At 32.7% G+C, this 20,000-nt stretch overlaps 1 protein-coding gene across 2 annotated transcripts in view; it reads left to right on the top strand.

Moving 5' to 3' along the window:
* LOC144964823 (G protein-coupled receptor kinase 5-like) overlaps positions 1-20,000 on the top strand; it is a 27,330-nt gene that overhangs the window by 558 nt on the left and 6,772 nt on the right. For both annotated transcript variants that reach the window (XM_078899480.1, XM_078899479.1), the window contains exons 2-15: positions 3,809-3,904; positions 5,953-6,065; positions 6,425-6,502; positions 7,166-7,269; positions 8,449-8,541; positions 9,052-9,256; positions 10,192-10,382; positions 11,105-11,142; positions 11,613-11,702; positions 13,115-13,203; positions 14,979-15,098; positions 15,583-15,720; positions 16,453-16,590; positions 17,373-17,507. In XM_078899480.1, the coding sequence (XP_078755606.1) occupies positions 3,809-3,904; positions 5,953-6,065; positions 6,425-6,502; positions 7,166-7,269; positions 8,449-8,541; positions 9,052-9,256; positions 10,192-10,382; positions 11,105-11,142; positions 11,613-11,702; positions 13,115-13,203; positions 14,979-15,098; positions 15,583-15,720; positions 16,453-16,590; positions 17,373-17,507 (1,628 nt within the window). The remainder of the gene's footprint in view (positions 1-3,808; positions 3,905-5,952; positions 6,066-6,424; positions 6,503-7,165; positions 7,270-8,448; positions 8,542-9,051; positions 9,257-10,191; positions 10,383-11,104; positions 11,143-11,612; positions 11,703-13,114; positions 13,204-14,978; positions 15,099-15,582; positions 15,721-16,452; positions 16,591-17,372; positions 17,508-20,000) is intronic.

The following is a 20,000-nucleotide window of genomic DNA, read 5'->3' as shown; positions in this document are numbered from 1 at the left end:
AGGGATTGGAAAGTTAATAACATGCGATTTGGCATGAAACTAGATTTTGAACATTGAAAAACAAACCTTTCACTTTAATTACTGCCTTGCCGCGGGCACTCCACAGCCACGATGCGTCTTTGTCACTTTGTCTTAGTCTTAGGTACTTAGTCTTAGTCTTACGTTTGTCGTAAACGTTTGGGAATAACGAACATTGGTTATCCCCAGACACCTGTACATCTGTCTGGGGATAACGAAAATTCGTTTTTCCCAGATACCTATTTGAAACTCCGCTCTTTTAAACAATTATCCATATTCCAGAATATGGAATGTTTCCAAATGCACATAGAAATAAGGAAAGTTAATAAAATATCTATAAAAACATAAAATTAACCAACAATAAATCAGATATACACAATATGCGTCGACTTTGAAGTGGGTGTCATGGCCGAATAGTTGTCGTCTGTCCTGGAAGGTTTACCAGAATCGGCGTTGTGGGTTCGAATCTGGTCCCGCCACTTAAAAAAAAAATCATTCTTATTTTTACAGAGCATCCCAAGGGATAAATGTCCCATCCATCCTCCTCTCCCCCCCCCCCCCCCCCCCCCCCCCCCCCCCCCCCCCCCCCCCCCCCCCCCCCCCCCCCCCCCCCCCCCCCCCCCCCCCCCCCCCCCACCTTTAAAAAAAAATAAAAACTCTCTCTCTCTCTCTCTCCCCCTCTCTCTCTCTCTCTCTCTCTCTCTCTCTCTCTCTCTCTCTCTCTTTCTCTTTTGGTTCCTTATATAGCAAATTGTCATATTCGTCCCCACTCCGATCTCAAAAAGTATCTAAAAAGAATAAATAATTAAAAAGCAAAGAAACAGAAATATTCAGAGAGCGACCAAATGGTCAGATAGAGGAGAAAAAACCCCCCCAATAATAAAAAAAACCACCAAAAAACAATTTTAAGAAATTCATGCTCAGAAACGGAATAAAAGGCCAAACAAAAGAGGAGAAAAGAATAGACTCGCTCCAAAAAAAAAAAGGTGATGATTAACAACTTTCTTCCTGGTTGAAAATAAAAAGGCGAATTCCCAGTTTGACGTTTTCAGATCAAAGTGACAAAAGAAATTTCATTGATCCATTTGCTTTAAAATAAAAATAAAAAAAAGCTGGATATGACATTTGATCACTATTTACTTTCATCTTGTGTTAAATATCACTTGATATTGACTGTTTTGAGACACAAATAACCATTAGGATTTTTTCCAGAATATTTGGTATTTTTCACGTCTAGTTAGGCATTTTGCATAAAATCTTTCTGCCTGCTTGCTACATGTGTCTGGGGATAACCAATTTACGTTATTCCCAGACAGGTGTCTGGGAATAATGACAGCCCATCAACAATATCATAATCATAATCAATATCATTCAATCACTATAATTTACTATATTTATAATAATATACATTTAATACCATATACTATTAATACAAGATACTACTATAATTGATAATCAGTGATGCTAATACAAATAACAATTTGTAATGAAATAGTATCGAGACAATTCAATAGGCTGACTATTAATATTAATTAGGACTAGGGCTAGACTGTACAGTTCCATTCACTATTCAAACCTTGCTTCTATCTCCTAATATTGTGCCATCATATTGGTAATATATCTATTGTCAGCTTGTATGCCATTCACGACTACTACTATCATTTCATATGAAAATTGACCAAATTTAGATGTCTGGATACATCTGGCAACAATATTTCGTAATGAAATAGACAATAGAGACAAAAGAAAAGTCCATTCATACCTTGGCCCTCCCTCCTTTAGTCCTTTAGCTTTCATCTATTTTTATATTCATACCATGGGTCAAAGTTGGCTGGAAATTTCTGGCTGTGCCATTTTTTTGTTGTTGAATTTTGTGTCTTACCATAAAAAATGCTGGAAGATGTGTCAACGTGATTCGGCATTGTCTTTATGGAGGGTGGGGGACATAACAAAACACCACCACGACTAACTATAGCAATCTTATTCCTATACCACTACTACTACCATCATCACCACCTACCTCAGCTACATCATTAATGTCACTACCACCTACCGGTACTTTTTTAACCACCACAACAAAATAACCACCATTACCACTCCAACTGCAACCTCCAACACTACCTCATCATAATCATCATCCATCATGATCACTGCTACTGCTACCACAACTATCATCACATCATCTTAATAACTACCATCACTGAATCATCATTACCACCACCAACAGAAACCCCTCCACCATCAAAACCACCATCACTATTACAATCAACACCTCCAGATCATCTATATCACCATTTCTACAACAACCACACCATGACCACTTCCATTACACCTATTCCAACTACAACCAGAAATCACCAATAGTACTACACCTATAAGCGACTACCAAAACAACCACACCATCACTACTACTACTCCTACTACCACCCCACAATCATTACCCATCCTCATCATCAACACTACAACCACCATCAGATTATCACCACTACCACAGGTTCTTATCATTCATTACTGTAACCATTGTTTTATCTATTATTATTATTTTAATTTTGAAAAGAAATAGTTGCATCCTTCAACCACGTTTAAGCACATAAGTATATATAGTTTTTTGAGTTAAAAATAATCAAGAAAAAGGTTGGCATGATTTTCGAATAGCCTCCTCATTCCTACCAACTTTGACCCCTGATTTATAATTTATACTACCTTTTCACTATAGTTGGTAAATTAATGATGTTGATGTATAAAAGCCTAGCTTTGTAGTCAGACTAGAGAGGCTTTACAATGTTATGTAGGTTTTTCACCTTATTCAAGGGAAATGAAAGAAAAAGTCTCCATCGAAAATGGCATTCTTCATTCTCCGGTTAACAATAAGACGGAAAGAACTCACTTTTGTTTAAGTCTTTCCAATAGCGTTACTGAAAATATAAAAATTGGAGCATGACACTTTTAAAAGCTGGATCAAAAGTAGTATATGGAAGTATGTCAGGATGAAATTTAGAATTTCATTCGGAGTAGAAACTCTTAATAATTAAAGTGTTTTTCTGCACTGGCTTTGAAGGTGCAACTTAACCATTCGTTTATATGGACTGCTGCTGCTGAAGCGCAATTTACAGTTTCCATTCCTTGATTTTCACTTTCACTCTCAGGTGTTTCTGTCATACATAAAGTCTAATTTGGTCATCGCAAAAATAGGCTCACAAAAGTTATATAAGGGACATCTGTACGGCTTTGTTGATTTGTGCGATCAATATGTAAAACCACCAAATAGAAGTAGCATTCAGGGTGAAATGATCATTTTCTTAATGATATTACCTATGAGTATCACATGTGTCATGTAATTTCATAACTCTTCTTTTGTAATCCACTTGTGTTAACACAATGATGCTGAAATATAGTTCTAGAGAAATATTATTTCTAGTTCATTCGACAAAATCAGAAAATGATAATGAAAGTTATACACTTCTAAACAGTAAACTTTTAAAATGTCTCATTAAAAGAATTCCTGTGACATTAAAAAAAACAAAACTAGAATAGATTAAAAATGTTACAGAAATCTTACGGCTGTCTATAGTTTATTTATTTATTTTTTAAATTTTTTTTTGGGGGGGGGGGGGGGGGGGGGGGGGGGAGAGTTGTGTGTTCATTTTATTTTCCAATCTTCAAAAAGTGGCAGAAGAAATATCTAAAAGCTTTCCTGACCTATTAGTTAAAAAATTTATGTTACAATCCTACACAGATATATTTTATTTTAATATTTTATAAATTAATTAATTTTTTTATTTTTTTTCAGGTGGTGGCGGTAAACGGAAAGGTAAAAGTAAAAAATGGAAGCAGATACTTTCATTTCCTCACATATCACAATGTGCAGACATCAAGAACAAAATAAGTGAGTACCTCCAAGCCGTTTTTTGTTTTTTTAAATAATTTTCATTCTAGTGCTAGAAATAATTGTTAGAAAAGAAGGGAATCTTTTTTTTTTTCCCCAAAAAAGATTTAAGAAAGTCAACTAACATTTTAAAAGTCAGATGCATGTCAGCTGATGCTTCAGCAGAAAGTCTTTGAATTGGAAAGTTGTGGTTGAATCTAATCCAATCCAGTTGGAGCTTTAATGCTGGAGATAAATGCAACGTTTATGTGGTGTGGGTTGGTGTTAGGTTATGGCTCTGAATCTCAATAAATATGTCCTGAGACAGGAATGTTTTCTAGTTAAGATAATCTCTTGTAACTGTCAGTATTTCTCTGGTTGTCAGGGAGGGTATTCCATAGCCTTATTGTATCTGGGGAAAAATGACAGAATGTTTGCATTCACTCGGGAGTGGAGTAGCCTATAGCAGTGTTCCTTCCTTTCTTGGGCTTTGTTATTGGGTTTTTTATTAAGATGGTAGTTTGTCCCAGTATCCTTAAAAGATCTTCGTTTTACATTTGCTTCTTCCTCTTTCAATGTTACCAGTTGCCCTTTGCCATTACATTTGTTACACTTTTTCTGTCGTCATAGTTGTTACAGACAAATCTTTGCACTTTTTCAAGCTGGTTAAGGCTTTCTTCAACTGGGGGTCCCAGATGCTGCAGTTGTATTTCAAGCTGGGTCTTACCAAGTTCAAGAACTTATTTAGGTCATTCCTGGCCAATAACCATAGTTTTTCTATGAAATTGTTTAGTCAGTGTGGTTTAGCATTGTCTTTTACTGCCCTGGGACACTATAAAAAGGTCACGCTGGGGAAAGTTTAGCTTGTTGTTAGCTTTTTGGCAAGTTTTGTTTACATGATGTTCCATGACATTTTGCTGTCCAATGTTACCTCTAAGTACTCAGCCTTTTTGGTTGTCTCTAACTCATCATCATGTTAGTTTGTGGTATTTTATGTTGTTTAATTTTGTTACTGATTTGTAAAACTTTACATTTATTTGGGTGAATTCCATTTTCCAGTATTTCTCCTAGGCTACAAGTTTGTTAAGGTATTGTTGGAGAATGTCTGTGTCATTTGTTTTTTAAATATTTTTTGCACAGGAGGCTGTCGTCTGTGAAAAGATGCAATGTTGTACCTTCAGATTTTTTTTTGGGCATGTTATTAAGATAGACCTAGAACTAAAACTGTTACCTGTGGGACATCCGATGAACAGGAATGGCTGAGGACATATTGTTTTCAACCATCACTTGTAAATACGAACAGACAGGAAGGAAGCTAACCAGGAGTGCTTGTTAATGAAAATCTCATGTTTCAACATTGGGAGAAGGCTTTGTGTTGGACTTTGTCATCAAAGGCCTTGCTGAAGTCCATTAATGTTGTGTCTGGTCGTTATCATAAATAATATAAGCAAAATTTGTACAGGTAATGGTTAGCTGTGATGCGCATAATCTAAATTTGCAAAAACCGTGTTAAACATTTGTAAGCATGCCCTTTTCAGCAAAGTGTTTCATAACATTACTTATGTATGATATCTTCTAAGAGCTTGTAGGACACAGAAGTCAAGGACACTGGTGATAATTTTCAGCTCTACCTCCCTTTTCTTTATATTGGAGTTACATTTGCATGTTTCCAGTCTTTTGGAATTTTTCTCTGGTCTAAACATGTTTGGAAGAGGAAAGTGTAGTCAGGGGGCAAATTCTTGTGCAAATATTTTAATTAATTTAACAGAGATACCATTGAGTCCAGAGGCTTTGTTCTCAGTGGGATCCTGCACCAGAGACCATAATTTTATCAATTTGTTTCGATGCACATATTTTCATTCAACCCTTCTTTTCAAGTTGTGTGCAGCCTGAAATTGCTATACACTTCCTTTAATAGTGCAACTGTGAATTTATAGAAATAGGGTTGAACCATTTAAACAAATAATTCTTTCGAGTAAATGAATTGTAAAATCATATTTTTTCTTTAATGAGGGTGCCTTTTTTTACAATGTTAACTTCTATGTATTTCTCATTTTTTTCTTTTTCAGATCATGAATTTAACTTTGTTTTTGACCAACAGCCTCTTGGGAGGCACTTGTTCATTGAATTTTGTAACACCAAAGAACCTCTCAGGCGGTCTATTGGTTTCCTCAATGCAGTGGTGAGAAAAAATGTTTTCATAAAAGCCTTATTTTTAAATATGATTTTTTACTCATTGGTCTGAGATTGTTTGTTTTTGAAATATCCTATAATAATTAAATATTTAGAGTGAAGTAAACATACATATGAATTTAATCGATTTTTACTTTTTGTTGTTGTTGATGCATTGAGTCTGCCCTCTGTCTGTAGTGGCCCACATACTAAATTTACTATGTCCATTGGGGTAAATGGCCAGAAAGTGTTACATGAATGCGTTTAGTTTTTAATTTAATTTATTTATCAATTAATATCTTTCAACATGATATTTCGTAATGATTTATGTATTGATTTTACCCTATACAAATTATCTATTTCTAACAGCAAGAGTATGAAGTTACTCCAGAAGAAAAACGTCATGCTAAGGCAGAGGAAATATTTGACAAATACCTGAAGCCAGAGGTGAGATGAAGTCAAATTTTGCGGGTGGTTGGATGGGAGCATCACCCTTGAATCGTATACTTATGATGTTCGCATGGGTGTACGATCCGATAGTGATGTCGTTTCTTCTTCTCTTTACTAGCCTATCCTGCTTCTTTGGTTTGTGATTGTATTTTTGACAGGGGATATTTTTTTTTCTGTAAATCTTCTGCCTGTTTGTTCTTGGTTATTTATAATTTAGCTTATGATATCTTTAGGTTATGATTTTGATTTACATTTGTACTATTTTTGTTTGTTTATTTTTTTGTTTCAGCGGTCTCTCATATAACCTCAATTGTGTTGGAAGAGACCTAAAGCAACAAACAAACAAACAAAAGTCAATTTTAAAATCTGCTAGTTTCTCATCTAAAAATGCATTGAAAAGGGCAATGGTTCTCTGATTTTTATATTTATAAAAAGGTGCAACTGTATTATCGTCAAAATTGATTGAAAATTGAATGATTTTCTTGACTGTTCAAAACAAATATTAAAAAGAAATTTTCTGCTATTTTAGCACCAAATCAAAACTTCATTATGCCAGCATTATGCCTTTGTTGTCAAAAGAAATTTATCCTTTTAAGAATGACGTTTTTGATAAATTTGTAAGAATGTCCTTTTGAGTGAAATACAATTTTCTCATTTCAGTCTGAAAACTATGTGACTCATGTCAATGGAAACCAAGTATCTGAAATCCAAGACATTATGGGCCAAAATAAATCATGCAAAGCCCTTTTTGACAATTGTGTCAAGTAAGTATGGGATAGTCTTTTCATTGCTCTATGTTATTTAAATCTCTACTACATGAATATCCAGTGCTATGTTGATAAGCAAGCTTTAAATTTGTTTTGCATTTGGTGAGAAACAGACTAGATCTGAAATCATCTAATTTGACAGGCCCATTTTGTCAATTTTCATCTTTTATCCACAAGTGTCATATATCATTTAAAGCCTGAAATATGAGGATTCAGCATTTGTAAAAAGTATGAGCAGGAGACGATTTTATGTGACTTTAAAAGTAGGTCAATCAGAGGTAACCCCGATTTACATGGAAATGAAAAATGAAAAGAAAGGTTAACAATTAGAAGTGATAAATGACTCAAAATACATGTGCACAGGTCCATTTTTTCAAACAAATAACAGACAATATTTTTAGTACTTTGCAGAGAAACTAAATTTATTATAAAACGGGGACAATTACTTGAGACAAATAACGAAAAATTAATTTTTGGAATATTTTTCAGTTTCATTTCCACTTTAAAAAAGAAATGGGTCCTCGTGGTCAACTGATTTGTCAAAATGGATGAAAACAACCCAGGAATAGATGTCTTTTATGAATCACACACTCTGCTCTGTACATATGCATAAATTGTCCCACTATCCCTTGAAAAATATCAATCTTACCTGATATTTATAATTAATTTCCTTAAGTCACATCGGTGACACGAAGATAACGTGGTTACATCATATACAGGAAATAACTTGTAAACAAAGATGGAAATGATTTTTAAAATTTTGAAATAATGCAAATTGTAGTTGATACATCTAACATTTGTCCCAAAAAAAAAAGTTAAAACTTAAATGAAAATTGTTGATTCATTCACCTCATCTGATCCATTCCAAAAACGAAAGTAAAACCTCTGTGTCTTCAAAACGCCACTTTCGCTCGGTAAAAAAGCCTAAAAAATATAAAGGAGCAAAATTTCTGCACCCCTTTGCTACCACAGCACCAAGAAGAGTTGATCTATCAAAAAACAGCAGCTATTGTCACCAAATCTCAATTAGGTTTTTATTTATAGTATTGTCCATGCAGAAAATGCTTTTCCGGTCATTGCTGTTTTCCGCCATTTGGGATCGATGCTTGGCTCTTTGTCTTTTCAATTTCATTAGCATTTTCATCAAACATCGACATTATTTCATTTATTCCACAGAATTGTCAGGGAATATCTCAGCAAAGAACCGTTTGCAGATTTTACTGAAAGTATGTACTGCAAACGCTTCTTACAGTGGAAATGGCTTGAAGCGTAAGTATTAATTGTGTAAATGTGCCTTCACCATCTTTTTTTATGTTTTGTTTTTTTAAAAACATAATTGTCAATTATTTGTACACATAATTTAGTTTTTTCTCTCCTGTCTCCTCATTTGGCCCAGCTGTTTAAACCCTGTGTTTGACCAACTGTGATTATTCTTGTATTGTGAATCAATGAAAATTGTGGTAAACATATTCCAAAAATATTTCTAACTCGTCTGCACCTGAAATATATTTCATACAAGGGGAATGGAAGTTTTTATGGGATGTGAAGCTCTGTTCATTATTGCCTTTATTTTTGGTTATTCTGTAGATAGGACAAGCAATTTGGTGTAAGTAGTAATTGCTACAAAATATTGTTATAAGCTTTCTTTTTTATTGGCCATGTGGTTTGTGCATTCGATTATGGTATAGTCATATTGCTGTCAATATCTTACAATAAGATGAAATTAGATGGTATCTTTTGAAACATTTAATCCAACGTTTCTTATTCTAAAAATTCCAGACAACCAGTGACAAAGAACACTTTCCGCATGTATCGTGTATTAGGAAAAGGTGGATTTGGAGAAGTATGTGCTTGTCAAGTACGAGCTACAGGTAAAATGTATGCATGCAAGAAACTAGAGAAGAAAAGGATCAAAAAGAGGAAAGGAGAGGCCATGGCTTTAAATGAAAAACAGATTCTTCAAAAGATAAATTCAAGATTTGTTGTAAGTATTCTTGTTATTTTCAACCCAATAACTGAAATTTGAAAACAGTACACATTGCTTTAGTAAAAAAGTAAAGTAGTCCTTCAGGGCCAATCCATGGAGTTTGTTTATTCCGATTTCTTTAGCACTAAACAGACAAGCTTGCTTTCCTGTGAATAGGATGATAGCCTATCACAAAGTATTTAGTCACTGCTGGGTGGACAAGGACATCAGAAAAAAATTTACATGTAACTGGGATTGATTCCGTTCCCTTTGCTTCAGAAACAAATACTTTACCAATGGAGTGGAGCTATTGGGACATTCTTAATAAGATAATTCATAAAAATGGCCTCAACTAAGTGGCATCTTGATTTTTATCACGTCTTCTATACTGTTGCGTCCTAACTAATATAATTTCTCTAGCATTTGTAAGATTATCAAAAATGTTACAATGACCATTAATCTATAATTGTGGTCAGTGCCTCATTCTCTTATCCAGATCTTTGGTCTCTGTCAAGGAATCTAGGAAATAAAATGAATGCAAAAAGTATTTGATTTCCTTTATCATAAATCAAGAAATTCGAATTCATGTAGTTTTAAACCTTGACCTTTTGGGTTCCTCATTGTATGTATGTAAAGCATGTTAAACCTTGTTTTAAACACTGAGAAAGAAAATGTAAGAGTGCTTAATTCTACAAATCTATCAAATCCTTTTGTGTACTTATTTGCAGGTCTGGTCATCCAGTTTGTTATTGTAATGGAAATGCTCTCAAAAGAACTCAAAATAGTGTCCATTACAACAATATTGAATCAAGCCTTTGATACAGTCTGGCTATCAGATCTGTTAATATGTACACCTTGATCAAATTCATTCCATTTTAGAGATTGCTCTATATCTATTCTTGGTAGAACAACTCATAGTTTATACATTTTGATTTCTATTCCTTCTCTACTAGGTGAGCTTAGCCTATGCATTTGAGACCAAAGATGCTTTGTGCCTGGTTCTTACAATAATGAATGGTGGAGATCTCAAATTTCACATCCATAACATGGGAAACCCTGGATTTCCAGAGGAAAGGGCGGTCTTCTATGCAGCAGAAATTATGTGTGGTCTCAATGATTTACACAAGGAAAAAATCGTTTACAGGTAATCAAGAGAATAGTACAAACATTAGAAAGAAAAGAAAGAGGAAAAATCTTGGTAAATAAATCACAGAGAAACGAAAAGATTGAAAAATTTTATGTTTCCATTTATCAGTTGGTGGTAACTGGGTGAAAATGATCAGAATTATTACATTTTATGAAACAACCGTCGTTCTCCAATGACTATTTTTATTATTTAGACTTAACTATCAATTGTCAACATTGGTACAGCCAGGCATTAAATTAAATTGAGATGATGGGTCAGATATAAACTTCAGAGAGAAATTCTTGAGTTAGGTCTATGTTGATGATGACAACCATGATGAAGATATAACAATGACAATTGTAATGAAGACCATGATGGAAGATAAAGAGTGTAAAAAGGAACCATAGAAGATAAAGGGATTGAACAATCGGGACAAATTTTTAAACCATGGAGCTTGTTTATCTATCTGGCTCTGAGAACATGGCAATGCCATCATAAAGCTTCAAAGTCAGTTATTATTGTAAGTTCTAGACAATGGATACACTTGGTCATAGTTTTTTGATGCAAAATAAAAGAAATTTAAGCAGGGGGAGTGAAATGCAACTTCTTTATTAGGTTGCACATCTCTTTGTCGCTTTGCTTTTATATAATTTTTTATCATTCAGACTGTTTTAATAAACTGTAAAGCAGTGTTTTGGTTTTTATCTGACAAGTGTATCATTTTCCCATGCATTTTTCAGAGACTTGAAGCCAGAAAATATATTGCTTGATGATAATGGTAAGTTCTCTTCTCATATTTTAATTAAATTCAAACATAAAGCAGAGTGCAGAAGGTAATGTAGATATTTCCATTTTACTGTAACATAGAGTAGAAGGAATTTTTTTTTGTTTGAACAAAATATGTGTTCTCTGAACTGATGTCATATCTTGTTAGCTCTTTATTTATGACTCAGAAGATGGAATTTGTTAAACTGAAAATTAAATTTTGCTGCTTCAATGTATTTGTTTTATGATTAAAAATTCGAGAGCTCTGAGCCCCATATGTACTTCATTAATTTCTATCAATGCGTAACAAGAAAAATATTTTCCCTCTCTAATTTGTTACATGGGGTTAAGTCCTAATGAAAGTTTTTTTTTCAATGATATGTTTTCAGCATTTTTTGAAAATTAGGATTTAAATGATATTCTATCGAGAGCTTAATGATAACCCATTTTTATTTTTTCCTCTTTATCTTCATATGATTTTAGGCCATGTACGGATTTCTGATTTGGGTCTTGCCGTTGAAATACCAGATGGAGAGTCCATACGAGGAAGGGTTGGCACTGTTGGATATATGGGTGAGCTTTTTGTATAAGATATTTGTGAATCAATTAGCTGAGTTGTCAACTCAGCAGTTGAAGTATAGATGTTACTGCAAAATCAAGTTATCTTGCTTTTTTCAAAGTTATCTCATCAAACTTTCAGGAGTCTACATTCACTTTTACTGAAAATTTAGCAGAAATGTACGTGGAATTTTATCTACACTTTGTAAGCTTTATGCTCGAATCTCAAAATCTGAGATGGTCTTGGAAGTATCTGGACACTTTGCAGGTCTGCAATCCCTTTTTATACCTTTTTTTCAATGCATCCAAAGTTGCCTTGGTTGGAACCATAGTAATATAACAAGTTATGTGTAAAATTGCAGTTTGATCTTTGCATCACAATCCCTAACACCACTACTACACCACCACATCACCATCATACCACCACTACTGCTCATCATCCCTACCACCAATACTACAACTACCACATCACCATCCCTAACACCACTACTACAACCACCACATTGCGAAAAACGATGGTAGGATTTTAATTTTAATTCTTTCCTCCCCACGGCTGTGAGAAACTATGCACTAACACTGACTGGACTTAGACTTAGCCATAGACACATCTTTTAAGAGAGAATTAATTAACTTTCACAATCACTTATAGTTTTAACATAATCATGTAGATAATAACCTATTTATGATATTAACTTATGTGTCCTGTCTTAAATTTAAAGTAAAGTTATTTAAAAAAAATTAAGCCAATATATTCATTTATCTATGTATGAAATAAGGATAATATTATAGAGAGGTGATTCAATAATTATATTTATATTTATATAACATTTTACTGCTTAGAAATAATATATTATAACTCCTACTCAATCTCTTATCTACAATCTTTTATTTTAAAACAAATGATAAATATTTCTATGAATAAGGAGATAACCAAAACACTGTGATCACCCAAAATAATTGATTTATTCCTCAGATGAAATATTTACGCAATCGCAATAACACGATTTTTATGTAATATCCCTCTCTACTTTTTATTATAATATCATTTAACCTTTACCAGTTTATAAAGTATCTTCATAATCATTTGATTATTTATTTATATTGGACAAGAATGTCTCTGATAATTGGATGATACCCTGATCCTCTCTTGTTTTTTTTTTTTGTTGGTTTTAATATTTACATAAATTTTGGTTGCTGTGTAAAAAGATGCCATTTGAATTCTCTTTTAAAAATATTTTGCAATATCAGTAATGAGAGGAAAGAAAAAAAAGACTTTTTGTCTTCTATTCACCAGTGTAATAGGAACAAATCAGAAGTTGGCACTGTTTTATCAGAATAACACTGTTCTCTTATAAAACTTATATTTTAACAATTTTATATTTTTCGTTTGGCTTTAAAAAAAATATTCCCTTCATTTGGTATTGCAGCACCAGAAGTGGTAAAAAACGAACGCTATACATACAGTCCGGACTGGTGGGGTCTTGGATGTATCATTTATGAAATGATAGAAGGAAAGGTAGGTAGATTTTCAACACTGACAATAAATGTGTTTTAGTGAATCTTATGAATTATTATATATACGTCCACTGCACCTGAGTTTCAAACATTTTGATTGACGATATATATTTTAAAAAAACGATTCCATGTCATTTAGATACAGTAGCCTCTTGTAGCTCCTTACATAGAAATGACCGTATTTTATCTCCAGGCTCTGCACATACTACATCTTAGCTCATCTCTGTCTGGAGAGCCAAATATATTAAAAATTATCTTATGAAGATCAGCTATATCATTATGAGCATATTTCCTGGGCAGTTGAATGTAATTCAATAATTCAATTTGAATTATACCACATGTAAAATTATCAGCTATTCAATTATTATAATAACTGACAGAAAACTGGGAGATTGAATGGGGGGGGGGGGGGGGGGGGGGGGGGGGAATCTCCTTTCACAAGTGTATAAAACTGAATGCAGACAGTCAATTTAATTTTTAAATGACACTCCATTCCAAATGGACTTGGAAAGAATCAAAAAGAAAGTGGTAACAAGAAAGGAATGAATATATTTTATGTTTTTGACAGTTAGGTGGTACAGCACTGTTATAATTTTAAAGGCGCAATGAAAAATAATTGCGTATTGAAGAAATGTTTTTTCTCTTTGTTAACAGTCAGAACCCTTTTTAAAGTAGAAGATTAAAGAAGGATATTAGCATTAGTAAAACTAGAGCATACCTGTCGAATTTTTCTTAATTTTACGACAAATATCATGGCCAGTTATGAAAATACGAAATTTTATGGAAAATTACGATTTGTTAATTCTCAGTAATACCTAAATAGTGATGATAATAATTTTAATAATAATAATAATAATAGTGATAATAATTAATAATAATAATAATAATAATAATAATAATAATAATAATAATAATAATAATAATAATAATAATAATAATAGTGATAATAATAAATAATAATAATAATAATAATACTATGTACTACTACTACTACTACTACTACTACTACTACTACTACTACTACTATAATAATGATAATAATCATATTAATTATAAAGCATTTCTACAGCGCATAAGCATGACGATGTAATGTTTAAGTGAACATCAATGTCAAATTGTGGTTGTTCTTACACGATTTCAGAAATTACTCATTTCCTTGTCAAATTACTAAAAATTGACATCGAAATGACCAAATATGACGTTTTCAATTTGGCAGGTCTGCTTGAATCTTATTTGATGTCATTCTTGCTGATATGTAAATCACTATATTTTATTTTTCCCTTACATATTTAAGTGATTGTTTCCACTTCAATTGCATTCTTTTTTTTTTCAAATCCTGTCCATTATTATCTGAATTGCCATATTGTCAATGTTATTAATGATATAATGTCCACAATTTTTTTTTTACCTCATAGATAAGCTTACACAAAATATTACTATTTTTAATCAAGGTTAAGATTTTAGAAAAATTATTATGATTGTGATATTTACGAAGTGTAGAGACACAGTTATTTGTAATTAAGAAATTGATTAACAGACCTGCCAACTCCTAAATTTTTATTTTATAGAAATTTTTTATTTTTGTTCTCATTGTTGAGTTCTCTAATTTTATCTCTTTCTCCCTATTTTTATTAATACTTTTTACTGTCATAGAATTTTCCTCATTTTTATAATTATTTGTTAGATATTCGTACTTATGGTCAATTTGAGGCTTGAGTCAATTTGTCTTTGTTCATTCTGTAGTTGGGAATTTTTTTTTTTCCATTTTCTTTTCAGGCTCCCTTTCGTGCACGCAAAGAGAAAGTAAAGAGAGAGGAAGTTGATAGGCGTGTGAAGGAAGACAAGGAAGTTTATTCAGCAAAATTTAGTCCGGAATGTCACAAAATATGTTCAGATGTAAGATGAAAAACAAAACAGAAAACCAAAAATAATCCCCCCCCCCCCTTCTCTCTCTCTCTCTCTCTCTCTCTCTCTCTCTCTCTCTCTCTCTCTCTCTCTCTCTCTCTCTCTCTCTCTCTCTCTCTCTCTCTCTCTCTCTCTCTCTCTCTCTCTCTCTCTCTCTCTCTCTCTCATTATAGTATTTTAATCTAGGTTTGAATGGGTCCATTGGTGGCAGTTCTCCTACATATTCGGAATATGTTAGATAAATTTTAATTTTTTGTCCATTTAAGTAATTTGATGCTGGTTTGTTTTTTTTTTAAAGCAATAATGGCTAACAAATATAAGACTTTAAAAAAATTTTTTTTTTTAAATTGTTTTTTTTTTTACTCATTGTCACTTCATTTACAATATTACCCATGTACTTATTTGATAACTTCTATTTAAGTATTGTTTCGTAATGCTACGTAATAAAGAGAATGTTTTTATTTCCACTCTTCAGCTTTTAGAGAAAAACCCATCAAGCCGATTAGGATGCGGTGCTGAAGCTGGGGAGGAAGTGAAATCTCATTCATTTTTCAGGAACATTAACTTTAAGAGATTAGAAGCTGGTATGGTTGAACCACCATTCTCACCAGATGTGAGTACACATTTTTTATTTGAATAAGTTTTCCTGTCAAAACAAAAATTTTCTTATTTCTCAGAATTTTAAACTTAATGTCCTTGTAAATTTGTTAATTAACCCTGTCTTAAAGTATATCATTGAAAGGAAGTAGATGAGCAATAAAAGAAACAGTTGCATAGTGTCACCAGTCACTATAGTAACCCAAGAATGATGTGAATGATGTGATAGACTAGATATTGTCAAAAACGGAGCTCAACAACCACAGCTTGTCAAACAATGAAGACATAAAACTATATGAAGAAAAGGTATCAGGCATTTTTACCGAATTAATCAAAACTTATATATAAAAGATCATGTCACTGTTTTCAGGCTTAGAACACACCACTGACATAATTGCTTCAAAAAATACCCGACAAATTGTAAAAACACAAGCTGAGATCAGTGTTGCCTTTAACATAATGCACTCCAAGTTTGCCCACTGTATGATCAGATAAGACCATCTGGCCTTACCCTACCACGCATTGGATCAATGAGCTGAAGAAGACAACTGATTTCCTGCAATCTATAGAAATCAAGAGCATAAAAGAAGGGAATTTGGTTGCACGTGTCATTTTATAGGATTCTCTCACATTTTGAAGTTATAAAGTAATTAAAAGAAAATTTTTTTTTGCTGATGCTATTTTTATTTTGAAATACTAATGAAAAGGCTTTTGAGAATTAATTTTTTATATCGTTTTCTTTTTTCAGCCCAGAGCCGTCTATTGCAAAGATGTACTTGATATTGAACAATTTTCAACAGTTAAAGGTGTCAATCTGGATGCCAGTGATGACTCATTTTATAGTAAATTCAATACAGGCAGCGTTTCCATACCATGGCAAAATGAAGTAAGTTGGGACTAAATGGTTACAATGATCTCAATAGTTTCTTCACTCCTAATGTTTTCTCACTATCATGTTTATCATTGGAATTAAACAAAATCACAAGTTGGTAGAGAGGAGAGGTTTACTGCTAAAATGATATTAAAAAAATCATTTACTTGTAAACGATATTGTTTGACCTCTAAGGTGTATGCTTATCGGGTTGGAAGTCTGCTTCAAATTCAAAACAGCCTGAGTATGACTCTCCACTTTCCTCTCTTCCTCAACCCCCTTGCTGATTTATATTATACCTGTCTTTGATATATGACAACTATCCTCTTGTTTAAGATTACAGTTTTGTTTTATCTTCTTTCCCCTAATTATGTAAATGTTTTAATAATACTAACCAAAAGTTTTGAAAAATGAAATCATTCAGTAAATACTTTTGATAAAAATTTACGATTTGAAAATATCAGAACAGGGTATAAAGTAACAGGAATGCAGTATATCCAAGCTGGGAACAAACAAACGGTTGCATTTTTAGATTTTACTTTCGGTTCAGCACGATATTCATGATGCCAAAATCAATGATTTGTACTTTTGTGGGTGAAGTCTGGTCTGTATTACAGCACATAAAGGATTTAAGATAGCTATTACCATCTTTTATAAGAAGAAGGTTCTAGATGTCTCAATTAAAGGTCTCTGTTGAGAAGTGTTATAATCAATCTAGGTGTAAAACAGTGTCAATTGTATTTATATATTGATTTTGTTAATTCTATATATCAACCAAATTTTTTTTTTCTCTCAAGATGTTAGAAACAGAATGTTACAAGGAGCTCAATGTATTTGGTCCCAATGGGGAACCAAGTCCAGATCTGATTGAAGGCTTGCCACCTCAGCCACCTCAGAGAGGCTTCTTTGATAAACTCTTTAGACGTAGAAGGGTGAGATAAATTTTCTACTTTTTCTTTGAATAGATATTGCATGCATTCCATGTTATATGTATTCAATACCTTTATACAATTTTGCCTAACTTATAAAAACTAAAGAAGATAGTTCATGTCAACTTAAGAAGATAGTTCATGCCAGTTGTTATTTATATAGTCTTAGGGGTGTTTTAAATGTGTTCAAGGGGTGTTTTTAAAATTTTAAATTTATTATTAAACAAAAAGCCCAACACAAAACACCCCCACCCACCCACCCACTCAAGAAGAGAAACCAAACAGCAATCCAAAACAGTAACCTTACATAATAAATTCTGAAACTGTGGGATGCCATAAAGAGTCCTTGCTAGTTAATCAGATAAATGCTATCCTTACTGCTTTGTCAAGTTCTGTGATTTATTTGTTTGAAAGATTTTAAACAAATTCACATCAAGAATCATGATTCAGTGCAGAAAATCTCATTTTATTTTACACTGGCCATCCCCTCAATTAGAATATGCCAATGTTCATTTTATTTAAAGTTAAATTCCTTAATGGATGCAACGTGATTATGGTCAGTAACAGAGTTAGCAAAAATGATAGCAGTGGACTTTGCATTTCGTCCTTGGGCAGGGCATTTTATACATATCACCCCGACATATTCTGGTAATAAATAGGCACTGATAATTGTTTTTCAGGGGGGGGGGGGGGGATAGATTGCCTAACACGTAACCTCTGATATATGTATAAAAAAGTTTTGCTGCAAAGTGCCTGGCCTCTTAGGGAGAAAATATGTATTAGGAAGTGCACTTCATAAATATATGTATATTACTCACGAAGGCCGTGTTCTTGCAGAAAGGGGTAAAAATACTTTGGTTTTGTCAATTTTACTATGATTTTGTGAAATCAACTCTACAGAGGACTTAGATTTAGAGATAAAGCTGAAAACCATTTTTCTTCTTGAAACTTTTTCTTTTAGGCCCCGATCATTGGTCTATTATGTTGCAAATTCCAAGACATCACTTATGATGATGCTATGGTAATAATGATAATGATGATAATGAATAATAATAATAATGATAATCATAATAATAATTATTATTATTGTTATTTATATCATAGCCGTTTACTGCTTTCACTTTAGTTCGACAGGTAAATTTTGCCGGACGCTAGTTCATAACAGATGATGAGTTACGGCCTGTGCCGAAAGGGCGACTGAGCAATTTTTCCTATTTTGATGATGTTTTTCTCAAGTTCAAAGTGGCGTAGTAAAGATGCTATTTGATGTTGCAATAAGATATTTTAGAGTCATAACTAGTGATCTACATACTTTTTTTGGATATAATTTTAGTAGATCATTTGGGATTAGATTTTATAGGAAATAACCATAAAAATGGGTCAGAAATTTTAATTACTTCAAACGATATAATCAAAAATTACATAGTTATCTGAGTTTATACAAATAAATGAGAAACACTGCAATAATCATCAGTATTCACAGAGTAGAAATATATAATCAAAGTCGTTTTGTAATGAAGCATTGTTGAGATATCCGCTCACCTGTACAGCAATATCCTTTTTTGACAGCAATAAAAAAATGCGTAATCACCGAATTGTAGGGGTTTGTTGATCAAATGATCAAAACGAACTGATTTTAGTAATGGCAATTGACAATTCTTAGGAAAAGATATGTTATATACATTCCTTTGATGTTTGTATAGATCTAAACTATATAATAATAATAATAATAATAATAATAATAATAATAATAATAATAATAATAATAATAATAATAATAATGACGATAAAAACTACAATAATAATAATAATAATAATAATAATAATAATAATAATAATAATAATAATAATAATAGTAATAATAATAATGATAATAATAATAATAATAATGATGATGATGATGATGATGATGATGATGATGATGATGATGATGATGATGATCATCATCATGATCATTGTCATGAAAATAATATAGTGGCTATCACCTAAACGCCTGCTAATTTTGGTAAAACGCAATAATGTCTCTTTAAAATATCGTTCTAAATGCCCGTTTAAAAAAAAATTGGAATTCGCCTTTATATGTCCACTCTGACAGAAAGGAAATAAAAAAAAAAGAAAGAAAGAAAGAATAAAGAATTCTACTGAATCATTTGCGGCCAAAGAATTGACTCATCACCTGTTTCCGAGAGTTTTATTTAACTTCCCAACGCCCCAAATTACTATCAATTCATTCAATATAATTTACTCCTCTCCACTCCACGCTCTCCGGCAATTTCCTTTCATGTCCCTAAAACTGCTTTCTTTTCATGGAGCGTCCAATCAGCTTTTTACAATTGCCCATTTCCAATTGGCTGCTGAATAAGGACAATTCTAATTTCAATTGTCCACCACTCGGTCATCATCAAAGTCAAGAAAGCTCCTCCTAATCAAATCACACATACCCACGAATATGATAGGCCTTGTAGACCAGTCACTGGTCTTTGATGTTACACAACC

Source organism: Berghia stephanieae, chromosome 2 (assembly GCF_034508935.2).
Source record: "Berghia stephanieae isolate SIO BIC M18660-M18661 chromosome 2, UCSD_Bste_1.3, whole genome shotgun sequence".
Lineage (NCBI taxonomy): Eukaryota > Metazoa > Mollusca > Gastropoda > Nudibranchia > Aeolidiidae > Berghia > Berghia stephanieae.
The sequence above is the reverse complement of the archived record's forward strand: the minus strand, read 5'-3'. Positions and strand labels throughout refer to the sequence as shown.